At 43.8% G+C, this 19,609-nt stretch overlaps 9 protein-coding genes across 9 annotated transcripts; 4 read left to right on the top strand and 5 right to left on the bottom strand.

Annotated features, from left to right (window-relative positions):
• Positions 1 to 40: 40 nt before the first annotated feature.
• SAMD00019534_096000 (hypothetical protein) lies at positions 41 to 469 on the bottom strand (the record flags this gene model as incomplete). The annotated part of the gene is made up of 1 exon (XM_012895067.1): positions 41 to 469. One exon carries the CDS (start codon positions 467 to 469, stop codon positions 41 to 43), a length of 429 nt encoding a protein of 142 aa, XP_012750521.1.
• A 1,688-nt stretch (positions 470 to 2,157) lies between these two features.
• Positions 2,158 to 2,891, top strand: SAMD00019534_095990 (hypothetical protein; the record flags this gene model as incomplete). Its single annotated transcript, XM_012895066.1, has 4 exons — positions 2,158 to 2,316; positions 2,401 to 2,474; positions 2,560 to 2,736; positions 2,816 to 2,891. The coding sequence occupies 4 exons, from the start codon at positions 2,158 to 2,160 to the stop codon at positions 2,889 to 2,891; spliced, it is 486 nt and encodes a 161-aa protein (XP_012750520.1).
• Positions 2,892 to 3,091: 200 nt separating this feature from the next.
• SAMD00019534_095980 (hypothetical protein) lies at positions 3,092 to 4,534 on the bottom strand (the record flags this gene model as incomplete). The annotated part of the gene is made up of 1 exon (XM_012895065.1): positions 3,092 to 4,534. One exon carries the CDS (start codon positions 4,532 to 4,534, stop codon positions 3,092 to 3,094), a length of 1,443 nt encoding a protein of 480 aa, XP_012750519.1.
• A 3,494-nt stretch (positions 4,535 to 8,028) lies between these two features.
• Positions 8,029 to 9,585, top strand: SAMD00019534_095970 (hypothetical protein; the record flags this gene model as incomplete). The annotated part of the gene is made up of 1 exon (XM_012895064.1): positions 8,029 to 9,585. One exon carries the CDS (start codon positions 8,029 to 8,031, stop codon positions 9,583 to 9,585), a length of 1,557 nt encoding a protein of 518 aa, XP_012750518.1.
• An 869-nt stretch (positions 9,586 to 10,454) lies between these two features.
• SAMD00019534_095960 (hypothetical protein) lies at positions 10,455 to 12,030 on the top strand (the record flags this gene model as incomplete). The annotated part of the gene is made up of 3 exons (XM_012895063.1): positions 10,455 to 10,946; positions 11,015 to 11,307; positions 11,382 to 12,030. Coding segments are annotated over 3 exons (1,434 nt in total), but the record flags the coding sequence as incomplete, so codon positions are not given.
• Positions 12,031 to 12,390: 360 nt separating this feature from the next.
• SAMD00019534_095950 (hypothetical protein) lies at positions 12,391 to 14,112 on the top strand (the record flags this gene model as incomplete). Its single annotated transcript, XM_012895062.1, has 1 exon — positions 12,391 to 14,112. The coding sequence occupies one exon, from the start codon at positions 12,391 to 12,393 to the stop codon at positions 14,110 to 14,112; it is 1,722 nt and encodes a 573-aa protein (XP_012750516.1).
• Positions 14,113 to 14,306: 194 nt separating this feature from the next.
• SAMD00019534_095940 (hypothetical protein) lies at positions 14,307 to 15,809 on the bottom strand (the record flags this gene model as incomplete). The annotated part of the gene is made up of 4 exons (XM_012895061.1): positions 14,307 to 14,866; positions 14,934 to 15,402; positions 15,472 to 15,694; positions 15,802 to 15,809. Coding segments are annotated over 4 exons (1,260 nt in total), but the record flags the coding sequence as incomplete, so codon positions are not given.
• A 195-nt stretch (positions 15,810 to 16,004) lies between these two features.
• On the bottom strand, positions 16,005 to 17,318 carry SAMD00019534_095930 (hypothetical protein; the record flags this gene model as incomplete). Its single annotated transcript, XM_012895060.1, has 3 exons — positions 16,005 to 16,398; positions 16,490 to 16,704; positions 16,776 to 17,318. 3 exons carry the CDS (start codon positions 17,316 to 17,318, stop codon positions 16,005 to 16,007), a joined length of 1,152 nt encoding a protein of 383 aa, XP_012750514.1.
• A 260-nt stretch (positions 17,319 to 17,578) lies between these two features.
• SAMD00019534_095920 (hypothetical protein) lies at positions 17,579 to 19,588 on the bottom strand (the record flags this gene model as incomplete). The annotated part of the gene is made up of 1 exon (XM_012895059.1): positions 17,579 to 19,588. The coding sequence occupies one exon, from the start codon at positions 19,586 to 19,588 to the stop codon at positions 17,579 to 17,581; it is 2,010 nt and encodes a 669-aa protein (XP_012750513.1).
• Between the last annotated feature and the right edge of the window lie 21 nt (positions 19,589 to 19,609).

The raw sequence follows: 19,609 nt of genomic DNA, 5'->3' as shown, positions 1-19,609 counted from the left end.
TCTACATTCATCATCGTCTTCGACGCCACCATCATCGGCCTCAACCCTCGTCGCATCCAGGCGCTCCAACCACTCTGAGGTCTGGGAATTCTTCGAGCGGGAGATCACCTACTACACCAAGGCGCAGATTGAGAGCTTTGGCCCCCAGAGCAAGATCAGGAAGAGTGCCAGACCAGACGAAGAGAGTGGTGGATACAAGGTTGACCTTGCCTGGTGCAAACGTTGCACAGGCAAGAAGGCGTGCTACAACATGGCAAGCGGCAGCACAACCAATCTGTGGACACACTACGTTGGATCGATCCCGCCCGAGGACGTTGAGACGCGCTGGGACTCCAGGTATCGCCTCCTCCAGCATTTCCTCGACCACAAGGATGCCGTCATCACCTTCCTTGAGGAGTCCACCGACAAGACATTCCAAATCAACTGGGAGAAGCTGGAGGCCATCCAACCGACACTCGACATGTTTCATTAAGACTCTGAGGCCCACCACGACAGAGTGTTGACACCAAATACTATATGAACAATATTAACGGCCCAAGCTCATGGACATCAATAAGCTTGGGCTGTTAATATAGTTCATATAGTATTTGGTGACGAACTTGATGGTCACTGGAGTCCGAGAGACTGGCAGTATTGGGTGTGATAATGTCGTTCAGGTCTGAGAACGAAGTCTCGAGGAAAGTCGTGGCACCTTGCGCACCAAGATAGTCACGAGCTATCTTTGAAATTAGGGGAAAGGTAACAGAGTTGACGGCCCACCACGACAGAGTGTTGACACTGCTAGGGATGCGAGGATGGAACAAGAACCTTCTCAACTCTGAGCAGCATGACCAGCCCAACAATCGTAAATAAATCTTCAAGTCAATCGAATGAATCGAATATAAATAGAATGAATATGAACAACTGTTAACTTGTCAAATGATTATTTGTATTCATAACTCGTCGACAGTTATTCACCAATAATCGGGTCGGTTGGTCATCGTCCCAAAAATTAACTATATCCGATGAATAGGAGCCCTGAGTGCCAGAGGCCCTCGCAGACTATCGCCAAAACATGGGCAATGTTGACCAGAATGATGAGATGATAAAGTCCCATGCTTGGATTCATAAATCAAGGAGATGGTATATGTCAATATTTTGGTACCTGTTGGAAGCGACCATTTTAAATTCTTGGCGATTTAAAAAGCGTTATCAAGGTTGTAACCAAACGATAGATCAGTTCAGACACTCTCTCAAGACCGAAATGATCAATCGCGAGACCCTCCGAATGTGTGAGATATCAAACAATTACTTTCACATTGGCGAATACAGAAAAGTCCTGGTCGATAATGACAAGATTGAATACACCTATTATAATGTTGTAAAAAAACAAAAGAAATAATAAATATCTAGTACATCTAAAGTTATTAAATCCAATCATTTATTACTTCTGGACAATAATACAAATTAAAAACTATTATTTATATTAAATTTAGTGCTCAAAACAATCATGCAAAAGTTCGCGCCTTGAGGGTTAATTAATTAAAAAAATGATTTGATATGGAATGATTGGCGACTTGAGTATTTATATTATATATTATCCTCTGTACTTGTATATATACTTTTTTATTACAACTAGTATTCTCGGCAAATTTTTGCCCCGAAGTGTCGGGAAAACCTTCACTCGCGATCAATCAAACGAAAAGTTGTAGTTCTGATCGTTTAGTTTAATCAATATAGAATTGGGTGACGAATAAGTGCGATTAGTATAACCATTCTACAAATGGATAAACAACATTTATTAATATTATATTAATATTATTACTAGTAGTTTATGTGGATGAAAATTGATTGATTGAACCAGCTGTATCATCACATCACTCATCAATATAATGTATATCAATATACTTGGTGATCATTGTAATGTTAATTTATCGTTCCAAATGAGGATCCAGATAGTCTTTGATCCCAGGGAGAATCATACAACGTTTCCCAATTCTTTGAATCATTCAACCAAAAGCTTACCTTTCGTGCACCCTCACATCTTCAACATGATCAGACACTGAGATAAACCTGTTGATCACACACTGTGATACACAACTCAAACATATAATATAACTATACATAAATACATACATACATACATATTTACAATCATTATTCATCTTGATCTATATAATGGAGTCAATTAAGAGTCTACTTGGAGCGACAGATGATCAACCAAAGGAGGAGCCATCAATGTGGAAGGAGCTAGACGAACAATGCTCATTATCATTCACTCAACGATTGATCGGTGCAGGTATCAGTCTTGGTTTAGGCATATTCTTTTGTTTCTTAGTATGTTGATTGTATTAGTTTGATTGATTGATTGATTGAACGAATGATCGATCGACTAATAATGATTACACTGATCACTTATAGGGCTTCATGTTTCTCTTATCACCTACAACATTTGCATTCCTATACACTGTTGGCAACTTGTGTATGCTAGCGTCGTATGTATCAAGTGTATAAGTATATGGAGTCACATTGCTGTTGACTGTGATGTCTAACAGATCACCTCTCTCTCCACTGATACAGTACATTCTTCATTGTTGGACCGATGAAGCAGATGAAGAACATGGTCCAGCCACATAGATTGATTTGCGCCATCGTCTTTGTCGCCTCGATGGTACTTACATTGGTCGGTGTCTTCTTGGGTTGGTTATTCATCATCATCATCTTCCTGGTAATCTTCCAAATCTGCGCACTTGTTTAGTATGTATCGGATTCAATCCATTCAATCAATCGATCGATCGATCAATCACTTACTAACTACTTTCAACAACACTATTAGTTATATGTTCTCTTATATACCATATGGAAGACAATGTCTGCGAGGTATATGTGGATCAGTAGCGTCATCAGTCTAAGTGATGAGTTCACCTTTGCGATTACACTAAATTGCAATCAATCAATCAATCAACGAATCAAGCGTTAGAATCAAATGTTAATCATATATTGGTGGCATCGACAACAGGACATCAATGGACAACCATTCAATCAATCAAACAACCAACTCCCCTCCTCCCCTATCAATACATGAGAGTTACTCTCTATCTATCTATCACATTTAAAGTTTATTCATTCCTAATGTTAGACATCGTTTGATGTTCCTCTCGATCACTTCCACGAGTTGATTACACTCAGAGTCTGTGATGGCACCACGCTGGTAGCTGACCGTTCCATACCAGTGATCACTCAATTGACTACCGACAAAGGAGAACATCAAGGCGGTGCTTGATATGGTCGGTGTCTGGCCTGCCATGAGATCCCTACAGATCCACTCGGAACCCTCCTTCTCCTTCATGTTGAACTGGCCCAGATCACTGATGCAGAAGCTTGACGAACGACCCATTGGATTGTCCCTGTTCATCTTGGTCCAGTAGTTGAGCATCTTGTGAGGGAAGTTGTCGGTGATGGGTGCCAGACAGCCAATGTGGAGCAGCGAGTCCATGAATCTGTTCCTCAGGTGTAGCTTGTACTTGGTGCACTCCTCCCAGAAGAACTTTGGATTGTCCAAGTTGTGAGGTGGAACGATAGTCTCGCGCGAGATTGACGAGAGGAATATACCAGTGTCCTCATCGACCAACTTGCATGGCTTTCGAACGTTGACAACCGTGGTAGACTTCAACTTCAATGCTCTGTCGACGCCAAACACCTCTGAGATGCTCTGGAGTATCACCGTGTACATTCCATTGTGGACTGTCACCTTGTGTCTACCGCACAGTTCAATGAATGAAACAAAGTCGGTCATTGATACAGAGATAATCCTTATCCTGCTATCACATTGTTGAAGCTCTTGACGTTTGGTACCGGCCCAGAACGAGTTGCTGTATCTCTTTATGGGCGATGGCATGTAGTTGTAGTAGGCCAACACTGTTCCGAGCTTGAGTGGACCAACCTTATGTGGATTATACACTTCCAGTGGCTCATTGATTTTGAATCGACTGCTGTCTAATGTTTGGATTGGATTCATGTCCATTGTTTCCTCCGAGTCCACGACCATTCCCTCCAAGAGTAGTTTGAATGAGAGGCCATCAGATGCCAAGTGATTGTAAGATGATATAATGACGAATTGACTGGGTTGATCCCTATGCCAACATAATAATAATCTGATTGGTGATGATGTCTCATCCATTGGCAATCTATCATTCATCATCACTTCCATAAGATTTTCAATTGTAGTTGGCTCCCAGAAGTTGTCGACCTCTAGTATTCGGACTACTTTGGTAAGGTCCAATGTTTTGAATCGTGTGTAGCAAGGAGTGTCGGTGTGGATGTTGGTCACTCCCATCTGAAGGAATGTATGATTGTTGAACCAATAAGTGACCAATGGATAGACCTTCCTTCTAAGATATTCTGGGTTCACTACAACTCCTGGTTTGGCCACTTCGAATCGGAAGAAAAAGGATGCACTATTATATACTCCAGCTATCATCTTTGATAACTGGTACTTCTCGGATTGACCAAGAGGTCTCAAGACCTCATAATTATCTTTATCATTTGTGATCATATTTATAAATTATTAATATTATTATTAAAAAAAGATAGTATTATAATATGATAAAATTCGTATTATTTAGAATGAGATAATAAGTAGATAAGTAGATAAGTAGATAAGAAGATGTAATTGTTCTCATCAACATTGACAGCCAGCCCATAGAGTATGGTATTAACTGATTGGTTGACAGATGAACCTGTTCACAAACCATCCTTACATCGGCGGATAATGTTAAACATCTAAACACACACACATACATTACATTCTTAATTTGTATGAAAGGACACAATGTTTATATGTATATGTTAACAAGTTATAAATTATTTATCTTCCTTACCTACCTACATTGAACAATGGTCCAATCCTTCGAACGAACCATCGTACTTTCAAACACTCATCTCACACACTCACTCACTAAACACAAACACAGACACACACAGATAACAAGAATTCTGAAGAAGTAAGTCATGTGGATGGGCAAACCACCACAGTTGTGGTGTGGTGAACATTGAAGGTTACTGATAGGTGAACAGAATAATTGAAGTTCTGTTGATTAAATTGATTGGATGTAGCCGGAAACGAATCGATTCGTGTGTGTCTGTGTAGTGTCTATCTGTGAGGGCACTCATTCGCACGAAACAAACGAAACGAAAAGAAATGGATTAAAGTGATCACACCATTTTTAGCAAAGTGAGGCAAGGTTTGATCGAAGATCGGCCAAGACAAACGAGATTGATTCACGAGAGAGAACCACATAGGCTACAGGATTTTTTATGACAGGTCAGATCCTTCTCAGAATACATGCCCGACTGTGTCAGCCGTGGCTTGTGCTTCTTGACTGTCATTCATTCATTCATTCATTCAGTATTACATTCTTACGACTATTATTTATTTATTCACATAGAGGTCATACCTCATTCATTTATACATTCATTCATTCAAAACACTCATTCACTCAAAAGTAAGTAGACAACATGTTTCATTCATTCATTTCATTCATTCCAACAACAATGATATAAGAAGCAATCACAGGCAGATAACAACACCCAAGGGCACCCTTGGCGTGGATGACAGAGGCAGGCAATGTTTGGTCATTGCTCTGCTAGAGAGATAGAGAGAGAGTGTGTGTGTGTATAATTGTGTTGTGTGGTGTTGTGTTGTGATGTGATGTATGCATATGCATCTCAAAGTAACAATACATTGCGATCTAGAGGATGGATTGTGTTGTGGTGTGGTGTGGTAGTGTTGTTAGCTTTATCCTGGAAGGAAGGAAGGATGGATAGAGGAGGGAGAGAGGACCTCTTGGGCCAAGCCTCAGCAATAGGTATTCAACCAAGAACACGCTCAAATACATACCTATGGTCATTGAGCTGCTGCAGAACTGTATGATGAGAATGCATCAGCAACAGCAACACAACAACACAGAAGACTGGTCAAATGATCACGTCGCAGGAGGAGTGGACTGTAGGGTGTAAGTAGGTGTGTTTTATCTGTGTCATTCATCCATCCATTCATTCATTATTCCTGGCTAGCTGCCTTACTGCCATATATGCCCGCCATCCATCCACATCCATCCACCTCAATCAATCGATCCGTATGCAGCCTTGCTTTACTTTAATGTGTTTAATGCCCTTTCTCTCCGCTCTCTCTCTCTAACATAAACAACTCCACTCTCTCTCTAGCCCTTGTATCAACAATAGAATAGCATCTAATCAATCCAGTTAATCCAATCCTATCAATCAATCAAAAGGCAGATCATTGATATACAGATAGATAGATAGATAGATAGATAGTTAGAGATATAGATATATTATACTTATAACAAACAAACAAACACATAATAATGATCGATTGTCAATTAGAAGAGGAGGTGATGATACCAACACCACCACCATCAAGTACCACTACTACTACCAATACTACATCATTGAATGCCACTGAACAACAGGAAGTTGTCAATGGAGGTCTATTGCATTTTGCCGCCGAGTCCAATGACATGGCCGAAGTGAAGCGTTTGATCGAGAAGCTCAAAGTGTCGCCCAACCAAAAGAACATGTTTGGTGACCTGCCACTGCATGGCGCGATATCCAAAGGAAGACTTGGTAAGTCACACCCTGCCCTACCCTCATCCCTCCCGCGCTGAGATACATACACTAACTCGATGAAACACAGAGATAACAAAGTACTTGTTAGATAAGGGAGCTGATCCTAACATGCCCAATGGAGTGGGATCGACCTCGTTGCATAAGTTGGCCACATTGTCATCTTCGTCCGATCAATATAGACTGGTGGATGTGCTGATGAGACGCGGTGCCGACCCAACCCATCAAGAACAACTCGGGCTTCATACCAGAGCAGTTGACACAGCTGTCCAAGATCAAGGAGATCATGCAGGGTGACCAGGCTGTCACGGTCAAGTTGTCCATCCCCAAGGGCGACCACGGCAAGGTAATTGGCCGCGGTGGAAAGAACCTGCGTGAGTTGCGCGAGCTCACCAACACGCTGATCACGGTGCCCGAGCCCAACAACCCTCAGGACAACAAGATTGTGATCAAGGGTCGCAAGGACGACGTGGAGAACGCGCGTCTGCGCATCCTGGACCTGATCAAGCCCGAGGAGTTTGTCGGCGACATTCTCACCGTGCCCAGCATCCCCAAGGAGAACCACCGTCTGCTGATTGGAGCGGGTGGCTCCACTGTCAAGCGTCTAAGGGACGAATTCAACATCAAGATCACCATCCCCACCGCCGACGACCCATCAAAGAACATTGTCATCCAGGGTGACATTGATGACATTGACAAAGCGATGAAGGAGATCAACAAGATATTGGCGAATCACAAGAATAGACAACAAGGCGGCGATAAGAATGATAACAACAACATCAACAACAACAACACTCCAAACAGTGGTGTTGCCAAGGGCAGACCGCCCAGATCGCGAGAGGGAAAGGAAATGCGACCAAGGAGAGGCGAGGGTCAACCAAAGAGAGAGGGTCATCCATTCACAAAGGATGGACAGCCAAAACCAACAAAGGACGGTAAAAAGCCAACGACAAAGGTAGAGCCACAACCAAAGGTAGAGCCACAGCCAAAGGTAAAGCCACTGCCCAAGGAGCAGGAGGAGCAGGAGGAGAAGGAGGAGGTGGTTGTTGTGGCCGAGGTGGAAGCGGAAGTAGTGGATGTGGTGGCAGAGGTGGAGGCAGCACCAGAGGTTGAGGTTGTGTCATCATCCGAAGAGTCAAGTATATAAATAAAGACATCAAAAGTAAATGATCATTTGTAAACTTCCAGCCACTTTGGCTAAGGTCGTAAACCTTTTGGAACACTCGGGTTTCTAAGCGCATGTTCCAAATCAGGTCATAATGGAACCCTCGTTTGATTTCTCATTCACCACTTCTTTACAAAAGATCAAAATGATGTTGTTTTGATAACTTTATCACATTCGCAGTCATCTTGGCTTCATGTATTAGAAATAGATATTAATAGAGATAGAGATAGATACATGTCATGTCTTCATCTTTAGAAGATAACAATGATGATCAATCACATCATGGAGCAGATGAATCAGTCACAATCATCAACAAAGATGATCTGCAACATGATAATGAAGACGATGACAATGATGACAATGTTGATGTTGTGACAAAGCCTCTGTTATCACTATCAAAGACATCTAAAGCATTGCCACATCACAATAGATCAATGAGTAATAACAGTGACTACAGTGGTAGCAGTAGCAGTAACAACAACAATAATAACAACAACACAAGATTCGTAACAGGTAGTGGAGGAGAGATAATCATTATAACATCAGGTAGCAATAATGGTACACCAACAACAAGCAATAACAATAACAACATTGGAATCAATATAAGTAATAGTAGTAATAATATGAATAGTAGTTATCAGAGTGATGCCAGCACCAATGATTACAGCACGAATACAATGGCAGCGATTGACCGCGAGGCCAAGACACGTAGCGAACCATTCACATTCCACCACTCGATGATGGTCGTCATCATGGTGGTCATCTACCTGATGCTCATAACCTTCTTCATGATCATGTACAGGTTCGCAGCACAATCCACATTCTCATACTATATGTTCCTGATCGTGCGCCCATTGCCCATGGTGCCACTGCTCCTGATCATTCCATTGTATGGCATCAATGATGAAAAGACCAGGCGCTATTCAATCTGCATCGCAGTGGCGCTGGTACTATCCTTCATCTCTGACGTCTTGCTGTCGGCCGAGGTCAACGCGTCCGCGGCGTCACGTGCCGGCACGGGCTACTCACCGGGGCTCTACTACGCCTCATTCACTTTCACGCTGTTGGCACGCGTCGCATACACGACGGCCTTTGTCGTTGGAATTGGCAAGAGTATCAAGATCAGACTGTTCCACGCGATCCCATTTTATGCATTCAGTGCCACAATGGTGCTGATGATCGTCTTTTCAAAGCAGATTGCGCCGGTGCTCATCCCACCGCACCATCCATTTGGTGCATCGTCCGGCCTCGACCTCAGTGCCAAGTACACTCATACATTCGATTCATATACCACGACAACTCTGTCATCATCGACCCCTGGCGATTCTGAGGCATCGTCATATATCGAGACGTCATCTTCGACATCACCAATCCCTCAGCTGGATACAGGTAACTTCACACTGGTCATTATTTACGCCATTGTTGAATCGACGATGCTGTGGCGTGCTCTGGCACTGGTCAGCAGCTTCCCTGGCACGAACCCAACACGCGCACTCCTATTTCTGAGTGTGATAGGTGCCACAGTGTTTGCCATCACCGATACATTGATCATCATATCCAACTACTACTACCCAATACAGGGTATCTTTTATCTGAGTGCTGGTGGATTCTGGCTGGGTCACAGTTTGATCGTCTTCTCGATACCTAGACGTATGGACTTCCAGGACTACCTGAACAAGTACATCAAAACAGGAAGCAGGAGAACGGCAAGCAAGAGGAAGTCCATGAGAAAGAGTCAACAACAACAACAACAACAACAATCATCACAACTGTACCAGTCCATTCCAAGCAACTGAGACTGACGTGTCAGTTTGTAATTAATGAAGGGCCACATTTGATGCCCCAACAGTGTATATTACATCACATCACAATCCAATCATTCAATCAATCAATCCAATTTCAATCAATCAATCAAGTTCTTAGTGACTACACCCTGTCAGCGGACACCTACTTACACATCATTCTTTCATGTGACCACCAATCTTCAATCCATCATCATCATCATCATAATGATCACACCTTGTACTAAATGAATGAATGGAAAACCACAATCCACTTAATTCATTCATGTACTCTGAGAGTGCTCTTCTTCATTGGCATTGGCACCAATCAGAATTGAGTGAGCGCAGGGAATGAGGGATTGATTGATTGGTCGAGTGGTGGATGGGTGGGGCTGTCACCTACCCACTCACCACAACAAGCACACTCACTAATCATCGATCATGTGAGTGTGGCAATCAGTCAGTCACTTTGAGATCCGATAAATTAACCACATGAGGTTAAATTGATTATAGATGGATGTTGCTCACTTGTCCACATATGGGATAGCATTGTCAATAACCACATTAATAGTAGTAGTATATATATATTTGATTTATTGATTGATTGATGGGGAGGTTGGTTAGTTTGTAGGTAATTGAAGAGATAGTGATTGATTGTGTTGATGTGAGAGTATTCAATCAATTTGATTGATTGTTTGATTGATGGAGTGACACTTAGCTGTTGGATGGTTATTAACTACGCGAGAGAGAGAGTACTTTAACTTGAAGTGACATCGGGTATTTCAATAGTCATAGCAACTACAATTTATTTATTATTACTTTGGTAATTAATAATCAATATTTCTATTTACAAATAATAATATATATTAAAATTTATATATAAAATGAACTTATTTTTATTAAGTTTAATATTAATAGTTGGATATTTAATTATTGATTGGATTGGAAAGAATAGAAGGATACATAAGAATGAACCACCTGGTCCAAGAGCATTACCATTGATTGGCAACCTACATCAGATTGGCCCACTGCCTCATATTGGTTTCACCGAGATGACCAAGAAGTATGGACATGTGTTCCGAGTGTGGCTAGGTGACAACTACCATGTTATTGTCGATGATCCTGAAGTGATCAAAGAGATCACTGTCAGGAACTTTGATAACTTCACCAATCGTCTACTATCGCCTAGTTTCGAAGTTATGAGCCGAGGCTACATCAACCTGGCAGTTGGACGCGATGACCATTGGTATCATCTACGCAAACTAGTTTCCAATGCATTCACCAAGACCAAGATACGCACCGTTGGCTTTGTCATCGAAGAGCATATCGATCATCTAATTAGAAGGATGAAGTTATTTGAGAAGGATAACCAACCTGTATGTATCCCCATGACTTGGATCATATTGATCGATTGATGTACTAACAATGGAATCATTCCAAACAGTTCTATCCTAGATTCCATTTGAAGAAGTATGCTGTCAATATTATATTCAGTATGGTGTTCTCTGATGAGATACCTTATGATGAGGATGTCCACGAGGGCAGGATGCAGAGTCTATTCGTTCCAATTGATAAAGTGATGAGACATCTTGGTTCTGGCAAACTTGCAGACTGTGTCAACATCCTCAAGCCACTACTCAAGTTCAAACAACGTACATTTGGCACTGACATGGACATTGTATTCAAGATCACAGCAGAGATCTATGATGAACATGTTGCAACACTTGATGAGAATAAGTAAGTGGTCCTTATTTGCTTGTATGACACGATCACGGCTGGCGTGGTACTAACCTTTCTTGCTGTGTACTTAGCCCAAGAGACCTATTTGACAGTTTGATCATTGACTCCAAGGGCAAACATAGGGACTCGGTGATCATGGTCGGAACGGACTTTATCATCTCAGGAACAGAGACAAGTGCATCTACGATTGAAATGTTCATGATGTACATGATCAACAATCAAGAGGTACAGGAGAAGGTCGCCAGTGAGTTGGCCAGCATAGTTGGAGTGGGCAATAGAGTGTCGATGTCACATCGTCCCAAGTGTCCATACACAATCGCGGTGATCCATGAGGTGATGAGGATGATGCCAGTGGCGGCATTAGTGCCACGTATGGCCAAAGAGTCGATAATGCTCGCGGACAAATACTTCATTGCCAAGGGAACACATATGTTGATAAACTATCGATCGTGGAATCATCGTGAAGACCTGTGGGAGCTGCCCGAGCAGTTCCTGCCCGAGCGATTCCTTGGACAGAGCACAGACTTCCAGCCATTCAGCAGTGGACCACGTAATTGTGTTGGACAGAATCTTGCAGTTGAAGAAGTATTCGTAGGATGTGCCAACATCATTCACAACTTCCGACTCTCATCCGTCGATGGTAAGCCCGTTGCCGAGGAAGAGACATTCGGTCTAACAATCTGTCCCAAGGAATTCCAAGTCTCTGTTCAAAGTAGAACTACTCATCCTATTAAATAAATACATTACATTACACTCACATTCATTCATTCATTGTTTAATGTTTTACAATCCGAAGAGATAAAGTGAATGAGTGAGAAAGAATGAAGTTTCCAAAGTGGGGTGAAGATGAGCTCAACAGAAAGATATTTAAAAATTGAAATTTAAATGTTTCGAAATTCGTGATGGGGGAAACATGATCATTCTGAATCAACGGGTCCCACTTTAATTTATTTAGCGGAAGACGTGCACGTCATCTAGACACTCACTACTTTTACTAAAATAAGAGTAATACAGATAACATACATACATACATACAGATAATACTTATACACATACATACTTAAATCACCAACCTCAAAGATGTCAACCACACCACCAAAGAATGATAAGAAGAGAAAGAATGTAGATGCCAAGCCAGCAGCAACCTCGGCAGCAACTGATGCACCAAAGACTACTTATATGGAGACTCGTAATAGGAAGAAGGCAAGAGAGGCATTGGATCTTATCTCTGGACAGAAGCAGAGACAGACAAGTTTGTTCAATCTGTTGGGCAAGGAGTATACCGGTCCAACTGAGGACCAGCTAAAGATGATCTTTAGAATGTTTGACACGAACCGTGACGGCAAGATCGGACCAGAGGAGTTGGCCGGCGTGCTGCGCATGATGGGCAAGCGTCCACTCACCAAGAGAATCGACAAGATCCTCAATGAGTGTGACAAGGACCGCAAGGGATACATCGAGATGGATGAGTTCATCGAGTACATGCAGAACAAGGCGATGGAGAAGGCCAAGATGCTCGGCCTGATCCCCGTGCAGCCAGAGAACAACGGCACCGACGGCGATGCTGGCGCCGGCGACACTGACGAGGAGGACAACACCAAGAAGTCGCCTGCAAAGAAGACCGCAAAGAAGGCTGCCGCCAAGAAGGCCGCCACCACCAGCACAACATCAACCGCGACCACCACCACCGCCACCAAGGCCGTCACCAAGCAGCCATCGTTCTTCCAGCCACTCACCAAGGGCTCGTCGATCGTCCACTTCTACAACGCCAACGCCGGCACTCACAGCATTGCCAATGCACCCGTCGACAAGTTCAACAACCCAATGGGTGTCGAGTACGATCTCGGTGTAGAGGGTGCCTTCACCTCGTTTACAATCTTGGTGGGCTCATTCTACAAGATGGAGCTCAAGTGCGAGAAGGACCTCAAGGCCAAGGGTTTCACGATCCAGGTGGTCGACACCGAGAAGGAATTCATCGAGAAGCTGCCTTCAGCCGACATTGCCTACATCATCTCTGGCTTGAACGAGAACTCTCCCACCAAGAACGAGTTCATCGCCGCCGTCAAGAAGTTCCATCAGAGCGGCAAGGGACTCTTCATCTGGTCCGACAACGATCCGTACACTGTCCAAGCCAACTGGATCCTCCAGGACCTCTTTGGCGCCCAGCACGTCGTCAAGGGCTGCGAGAGCGCTCAGAAGGATCTAACACTTGCCACCAAAGCCGGCGAGAAGCAGAAGTTCCAGTCACATTTGATCACCTCTGGTATCGTCACTCTGTACGAGGGACACACCATCTCCTGGATGAACGATGTACCTGATCAGCTGGCCGTGTTGGCTCTGTCCACTGAGGGTCACAACATCCTGATGCACTCTGTTGACGAGAAGTTGCCAGAGAACTGCGGACGTATCGTCGTCGACACTGGATTCACCAAGCTGATGGACCAGTTCTACTCGGCCGGTGTCGAGCGTTACATCAAGAATGCCACCGTGTGGCTGCTCGGTCTGGACCACCGTTTCAAGCTCGGTCAGGATGTGCAGGGCGAGATCACCCAACCACGCGAGGTTCCAGTCTGGCAGTACCAGCACGGCAGCTGGTTGGACTACGACATTGACGCTTCCAAGCTCGTCGAGCACGAGTACCAAGACTGGCTGAAGAACCCATACGTCGATGTCCGTTCAGTCAAGAGTGGTCACTGGTGCTACCAAGTGGACTTCAAGCAGATGTTGCAGACCAACATCCAGCACAACAGCCACACCCAACGTTCCGTACGCAGAGAGATGAGAAAGGTTGTTGCCAAGTAGACATCACCAGACGATGTCCACGACCAATCAATCAATCACACAAGTTGTCATCAATAGCCACCTACTACAAATCAATCAATCAATCAAACTAATGAATAAAGACCTTGCATTGTTCTATGAATGAAGTACATGCACCTCGCGTGCTCTCCTTTTGTCTTTTACTGTTTAGTCTTTGACTTGTCCTGAAGGTCCTAGAAGGCCTCATCCCCCGAGTCGACCAAGAGATCCTCTTTCGATTCCAACAACTCCTCATCGTTGTCATAGTTAATCTCTTCATCCTCAGCGATATGATGTTGCTCGAGCTCTTCGTTCAGTTGTTCCTCCTCTTCCAAAATCTCCTCCTCATCGCCAACGACCTCTTCATCACCTGGTGTCTCCTCTGTTGGCTCCTCCTCGGTGACCTCACCACCCTGTGCGGCCTCTGCTTCATTGTCGCCATCCTTATACAACACCTGTAGGATTTCCTTCATCTTTTCGCCTCCGACCTCCTTCTCGTTCTCCTGACAGAAGATCTCGACGTCTCTGAGCTTGCCGTAGAAGAAGTCTCTGTCCTTCTCGACTTCGAGCATCAAGAGCTTCATATCGGTCAGCTGCTTGGTCAACTCCTCGATCTGAGCGTTCTTCTCCTCCAGTTCCTTCACCAACGATGGATCGATAACCTTGACAGTCTCGACGACAGTCGTCACAGTCTGGCTCTGAGTTGTTGCAGCTGGAGCTGGGGCAGCGGCTGCAGGTGCTACTGTGGTGGCGGCAGCTGGTTTGAGAAGGTGATGTTAGTTTGATTGATTGAATGATTGATGAGTGGATAGGTATGCTCATACCCTTTGTAGTTGGCTTGAATGATGGTTGTGATACAGTTGGCTTGGTACCAGTTGGCTTGGCGGCGGTGGTTGGTGTTGCTGTTGGCTTGGCGGTGATGGAAGGTCTGCTTGAGATTGTTGATGCGGGCTTGACAGAGGTGGTGGAGGGTCTGGCTGGTGTGACAGTGGTCGATGGCTTTGAGATGCTTGTGGCAGTTGGCTTGGTGACTGCAGCGGATGGTTTGGTGGCAGTGGAGCCAGCGGATGCTGTGGCTGGCTTGGGTGGTGGCTTTGGTGCATTGGGACCAAGTGATGCCAACAGTGCCTTGTCGCCATCATAATTGATACGAGATGCAACTCTTCTCTCGAGTGCATTGTATGGTGAGCCATCATAGTGCAGATCAAAGAACTTCTTCATCCACTGACAAAAGTCGAGGTTGGCTTGAGGGCGACCAGTGACCATTCTATCAACATCCATTGCACCTTGATACTAAGTATGATTGAATGATTGAGTGAGTGAGTGAGTGTATCATGTGATAGCGAGGGTATGCATACTTACTTTGTCGACGCCCAACTTCTGGAAGCATTGTTGCAGGAGGTTGAAGTTGGCAATGTATTCGTAATCGTACTTGGCATTGTAGTTGACCTTTGAGAGAGGCAACTTGCCTGGGAACAGAATATCCATCAGTTGACAATGAGCGGCACCAGTAGCAGTATGCTCAATCTTTGTATAGTTCAGCTGCAGTGTATCATTCAGCCAGTTCAATATCTCATTACGTCCTCTATCATGATCATCATCAAGTGTGAGTGAAGTGGAACTCGCGAGTCAGTGATCAATCAACCAATCAATCAATCATTCAATCGATCGATCATGAAGCTATAAACCTACCCCTCCATTCTATTTATATATATCTATCTGTATGTTTGTATTGTAATCTATCTAAAATATAATATACATGTAAATAAGACTGGTGTCAAGTATGATCGAAATGATTGACCAAAGGCGGGAACACCAATTCCATCACTTTCAAACACAAAACAATCACACACGTACTTCCGGAAATCGGAAGGATTGATGGATGACTTCATTGGTTAGTTCTGTTTCTTGAGCTCATTGGCGCCACATAGATCCTGTCCAAAGAGATGAGTGACACCTTCGCTCAATGTTTGCTCCTTCAATGTGTTTCGCTTGAGTATGTTCAGTACAAGTATGGCGGTACTTCCTTGGGCAACACCCCACAACAGTACTCCAATGTAGGGGAATGATAAACTGTACATGGCCATAACAGAGAATCCGAATATCCATCCAAAATATCGTCGGTTCATATAGACCTCTTGTTTGGCATCAGGTACACGGCAATAATATACCTCCAACATCTCTTTACCCAATGAATACGATGCCATCAATGCTTTCAAAAAGTGTTTGGCAGGTATCTCCAATGCTGGATGTAAAGAGAGCATAGCCAATACGAATGCCATTCCATTACTAAGTAGTGATTGATTGAGTTAGGTATGTATGTGATTGAGTGATTGATTGATTGATTGATTGAATGAGTGTAATTGCTGAATGAACATACCCAAGAGGCTCATGACTGTACATGTACTGTGACACTGCGATTACCACAATACCAACGTGTGGAAGAAGGGAGAGTAGGTAGACTACAATACCAAGGAGGAGTAGAGTGGCAGTACGCTTCAAGTAGGCCATGAATGGATACTGTTTGACAATGGGTGCCTTGCGAAGGAAGTCCGCAAGCTCGGAGTTCTTGCCCTCCATCACTGTGAAGAAGACCTAAGTAATGGGATGTTTGAGTAAGTATGAGTGTGTCGCGACAAGTATGAGTGCGGTGGGTAGGGACATACATCTTCGTTATAGCTTGGCAACATGTAGCGAAGGAATCCAATGAAGACCATTGGGACGAACATTGCAATCTTGCCAAAGAGATTGAGTGGGGAGAGTACTTCTTGGACGATGGTAAGGTAGGGCGCAGTCTTGACAAACAGTGTGGAGATGATGTGAAGGATGATGCGTGCGGGCAGTGTGGCAATCATCAGGATGAGGTAGGTGGCGGCAATGCCGATCAACGCCATCTGTATCGTCTGGACGTAGAGTGTGACCATCTTGCGATTGCGGAATGCACACAGACAGCCCTCGAGATAGGTCGCGAATCCCTTGGCAAACTTCACGTAGAAGCCTGGATGACGGAATGTACTGCGCTTCGAGACCTTCTTCAATTGCTTCTTGGACAGATCGCTGTTGAGTCGTTGTGGTGGAGGCGAACGCTCGCCCTCAGTCTTGTTGTCACTACCACTATGTTCACCTCCCTTCTTTGACTTGATTGCATCCTTCACCAAGTCTTTAGTGTCTTTGACCTTAGTAGCGGCCTCCTTCACGTACTTGTCCATCTTTAATCTATCTACAACTATAACTACAACTACAACTGATTGATTGTTTGTTTAAATGTTTGAGTGATGATGCGTGGGAAGTGGATCTCATCATGGACTTCAACTTGATTTAGCAAAGTATCGGATGACGTGGATGACATGGCATCGTCATTATTGATGGTAGCATGGTAACCAACCAAAGGTGGATTTATTATTGTCGACTACACAAAGTGTTGATATCCACGATTGATGACTGGTCATATCCAATACCCATGTGACGATCACTTTGAATCAGGTGGCAATGCATATGATTGAGGCTGTGGCAGATTGAAACTGGGTGCCTGTGAGAATATAACTGGTTGTTGTTGATAGTATTGTTGTGGCGGTTGTTGTTGTTGTTGTGGTTGTGGCGATGGAATACTTGTGGATGTCACCTGTTGTTGTTGATGATTATTATAAGGATTGGCAATGTGATAGTGCTGTTGTTGATATGGTTGTTGCTGTTGTTGACTCATAATCTGTTGAGTGATCACCTGTTGGTAATCCATTGTTCTAGTCTGTTGCTGTTGTGGCTGTTGTGGCTGTTGTTGTTGTGGTTGTTGTTGAGGTATAGTTTGAATCTGTTGGAGTTGTTGGAAATATGATGAGTTCTGTGGAAGATGCTGCTGTTGTTGTTGTGGCTGGTGTTGTCGCTGCATGAATGCTGGTACACGATGTTGTTGTCCTTGTCCCTGTTGTCCTTGTTGGTGTTGTTGTCGATATTGTTGTTGTTGTCCTTGTCCTTGTCCTTGTTGTGGATATTGAGGTGGTTGAGCATTTCTTGGCAATGGATTATATTCGAATGTTGATTGAATGTAATCCAAATCACTCTTTGGTCTATTGTTGTTATGGTTGTTGTTATTCTTATTCTTTCTCTTCTTCCTATTACGTTGACTCTTATATTCTCTCTCCTTCTCATCGTCACTGAACTCAATGTCCTTGTCATCCAACTCCTCGTCATTCTCGTTCGAAGCGTCCACGCCCTTTGTGTAAATCCTTGATGGGATGACAAACTTGGCCAGATCAGGTTGATTGACATAATATACTTTGGTATTATGTTGTATCGTTATATTCTTCTTGCTGATGTTGTTCGACTCGGTTGTTGTTGTTGTTGTAGTTGGCTCTGTCGCGTCAGTTGGAAGAGTGGCAGCGGTTGTAGTGTCCGATGATGATGCTGCTGCTGTTGCTGCCTTTGCCAAGGTGATTGAAATGTTGGATGGTATCCTAACAGAGTAGAATGGATCGGATATCTGACCAAACACCTCGTATATCCTGCCAAATGGTGTACGATCTTCCAGACATACTATGGAGTCAATGTCCAGAGCTGGCCTGTCTTTGAGGTTGGCCGATGAGACACCAGTGGTGTCAGACTTGATAACTATCATATCCTCAACAATGCTTTGTAGTCGCCCCAGTAAGTTGATTGGTACAGTCGCTGGTATATCAATCAAGATAGGTGCCTCTGATGGCACCTGATTGGCGTTGGTCTTCTTCTCTCTTGGTTCGTCATCATCATCGTCATAATCATCCACCTTTCTCTTCTTTGTTGTTGATGTTGTTGATGTTGTTGAAGTTGTTGAAGTTTTAGATTTGTCCTCTATGATATCATCCAAGTCATCATCACTACTATCACTGCTGCTGACACTACTGTCGGAGTCACTCTCATCACTACTGTCACTGCTACTACTGCTGCTGTCAGAGTCGGCATCATCTACAGGTGGTGCCACTTTAGTATCAGTAACTATCTGCTCTTGAACTATTTGATCTGGCTCAGCCTGTTGTGGCTCAATCTTGACCTGTTCTTGCTCGTCAACTATCTGAGGAAGGGGCTCAATCTGGATATGGGCTTGTTGTTGTTGTTGTGGCACTGACACAACCTGCTCAGCAACTGATTCGAGTACATTGGATGTCTGTGTCACTTGTTCAACTTGTTCAACTTGCTGTACTTGTTCGATCTGTGGCAGTGGCTCAAACTGGATCACCATAGGCTGTTGTTCAACTTGATCAACTTGTTCGATCAGTGGCAATGGTTCAAGCTTCATCATTACAATCTGTTGATCACCACTTAAGGTGTCAACTGTTGCAACAGGTACCGGCGCTGATGTGTCGCTGGCGTTGGCATCAGTAATAGTCACCTCTGGTTGTTGTTGTTGTAGAGGTTGTTGTTCAGGTTGGTGTTCCGGTTGTTGTTGATGTGTGCTATCATTGATGACTACATTAGAAGTATCTGTTATTGTTGCTGCTGAATCCATTATTTATATATGTTACAACAA

Source organism: Acytostelium subglobosum (genome assembly GCF_000787575.1).
Source record: "Acytostelium subglobosum LB1 DNA, scaffold: scaffold23, whole genome shotgun sequence".
In the NCBI taxonomy this organism is placed as follows: Eukaryota; Evosea; class Eumycetozoa; order Acytosteliales; family Acytosteliaceae; genus Acytostelium; species Acytostelium subglobosum.
The sequence above is the reverse complement of the archived record's forward strand: the minus strand, read 5'-3'. Positions and strand labels throughout refer to the sequence as shown.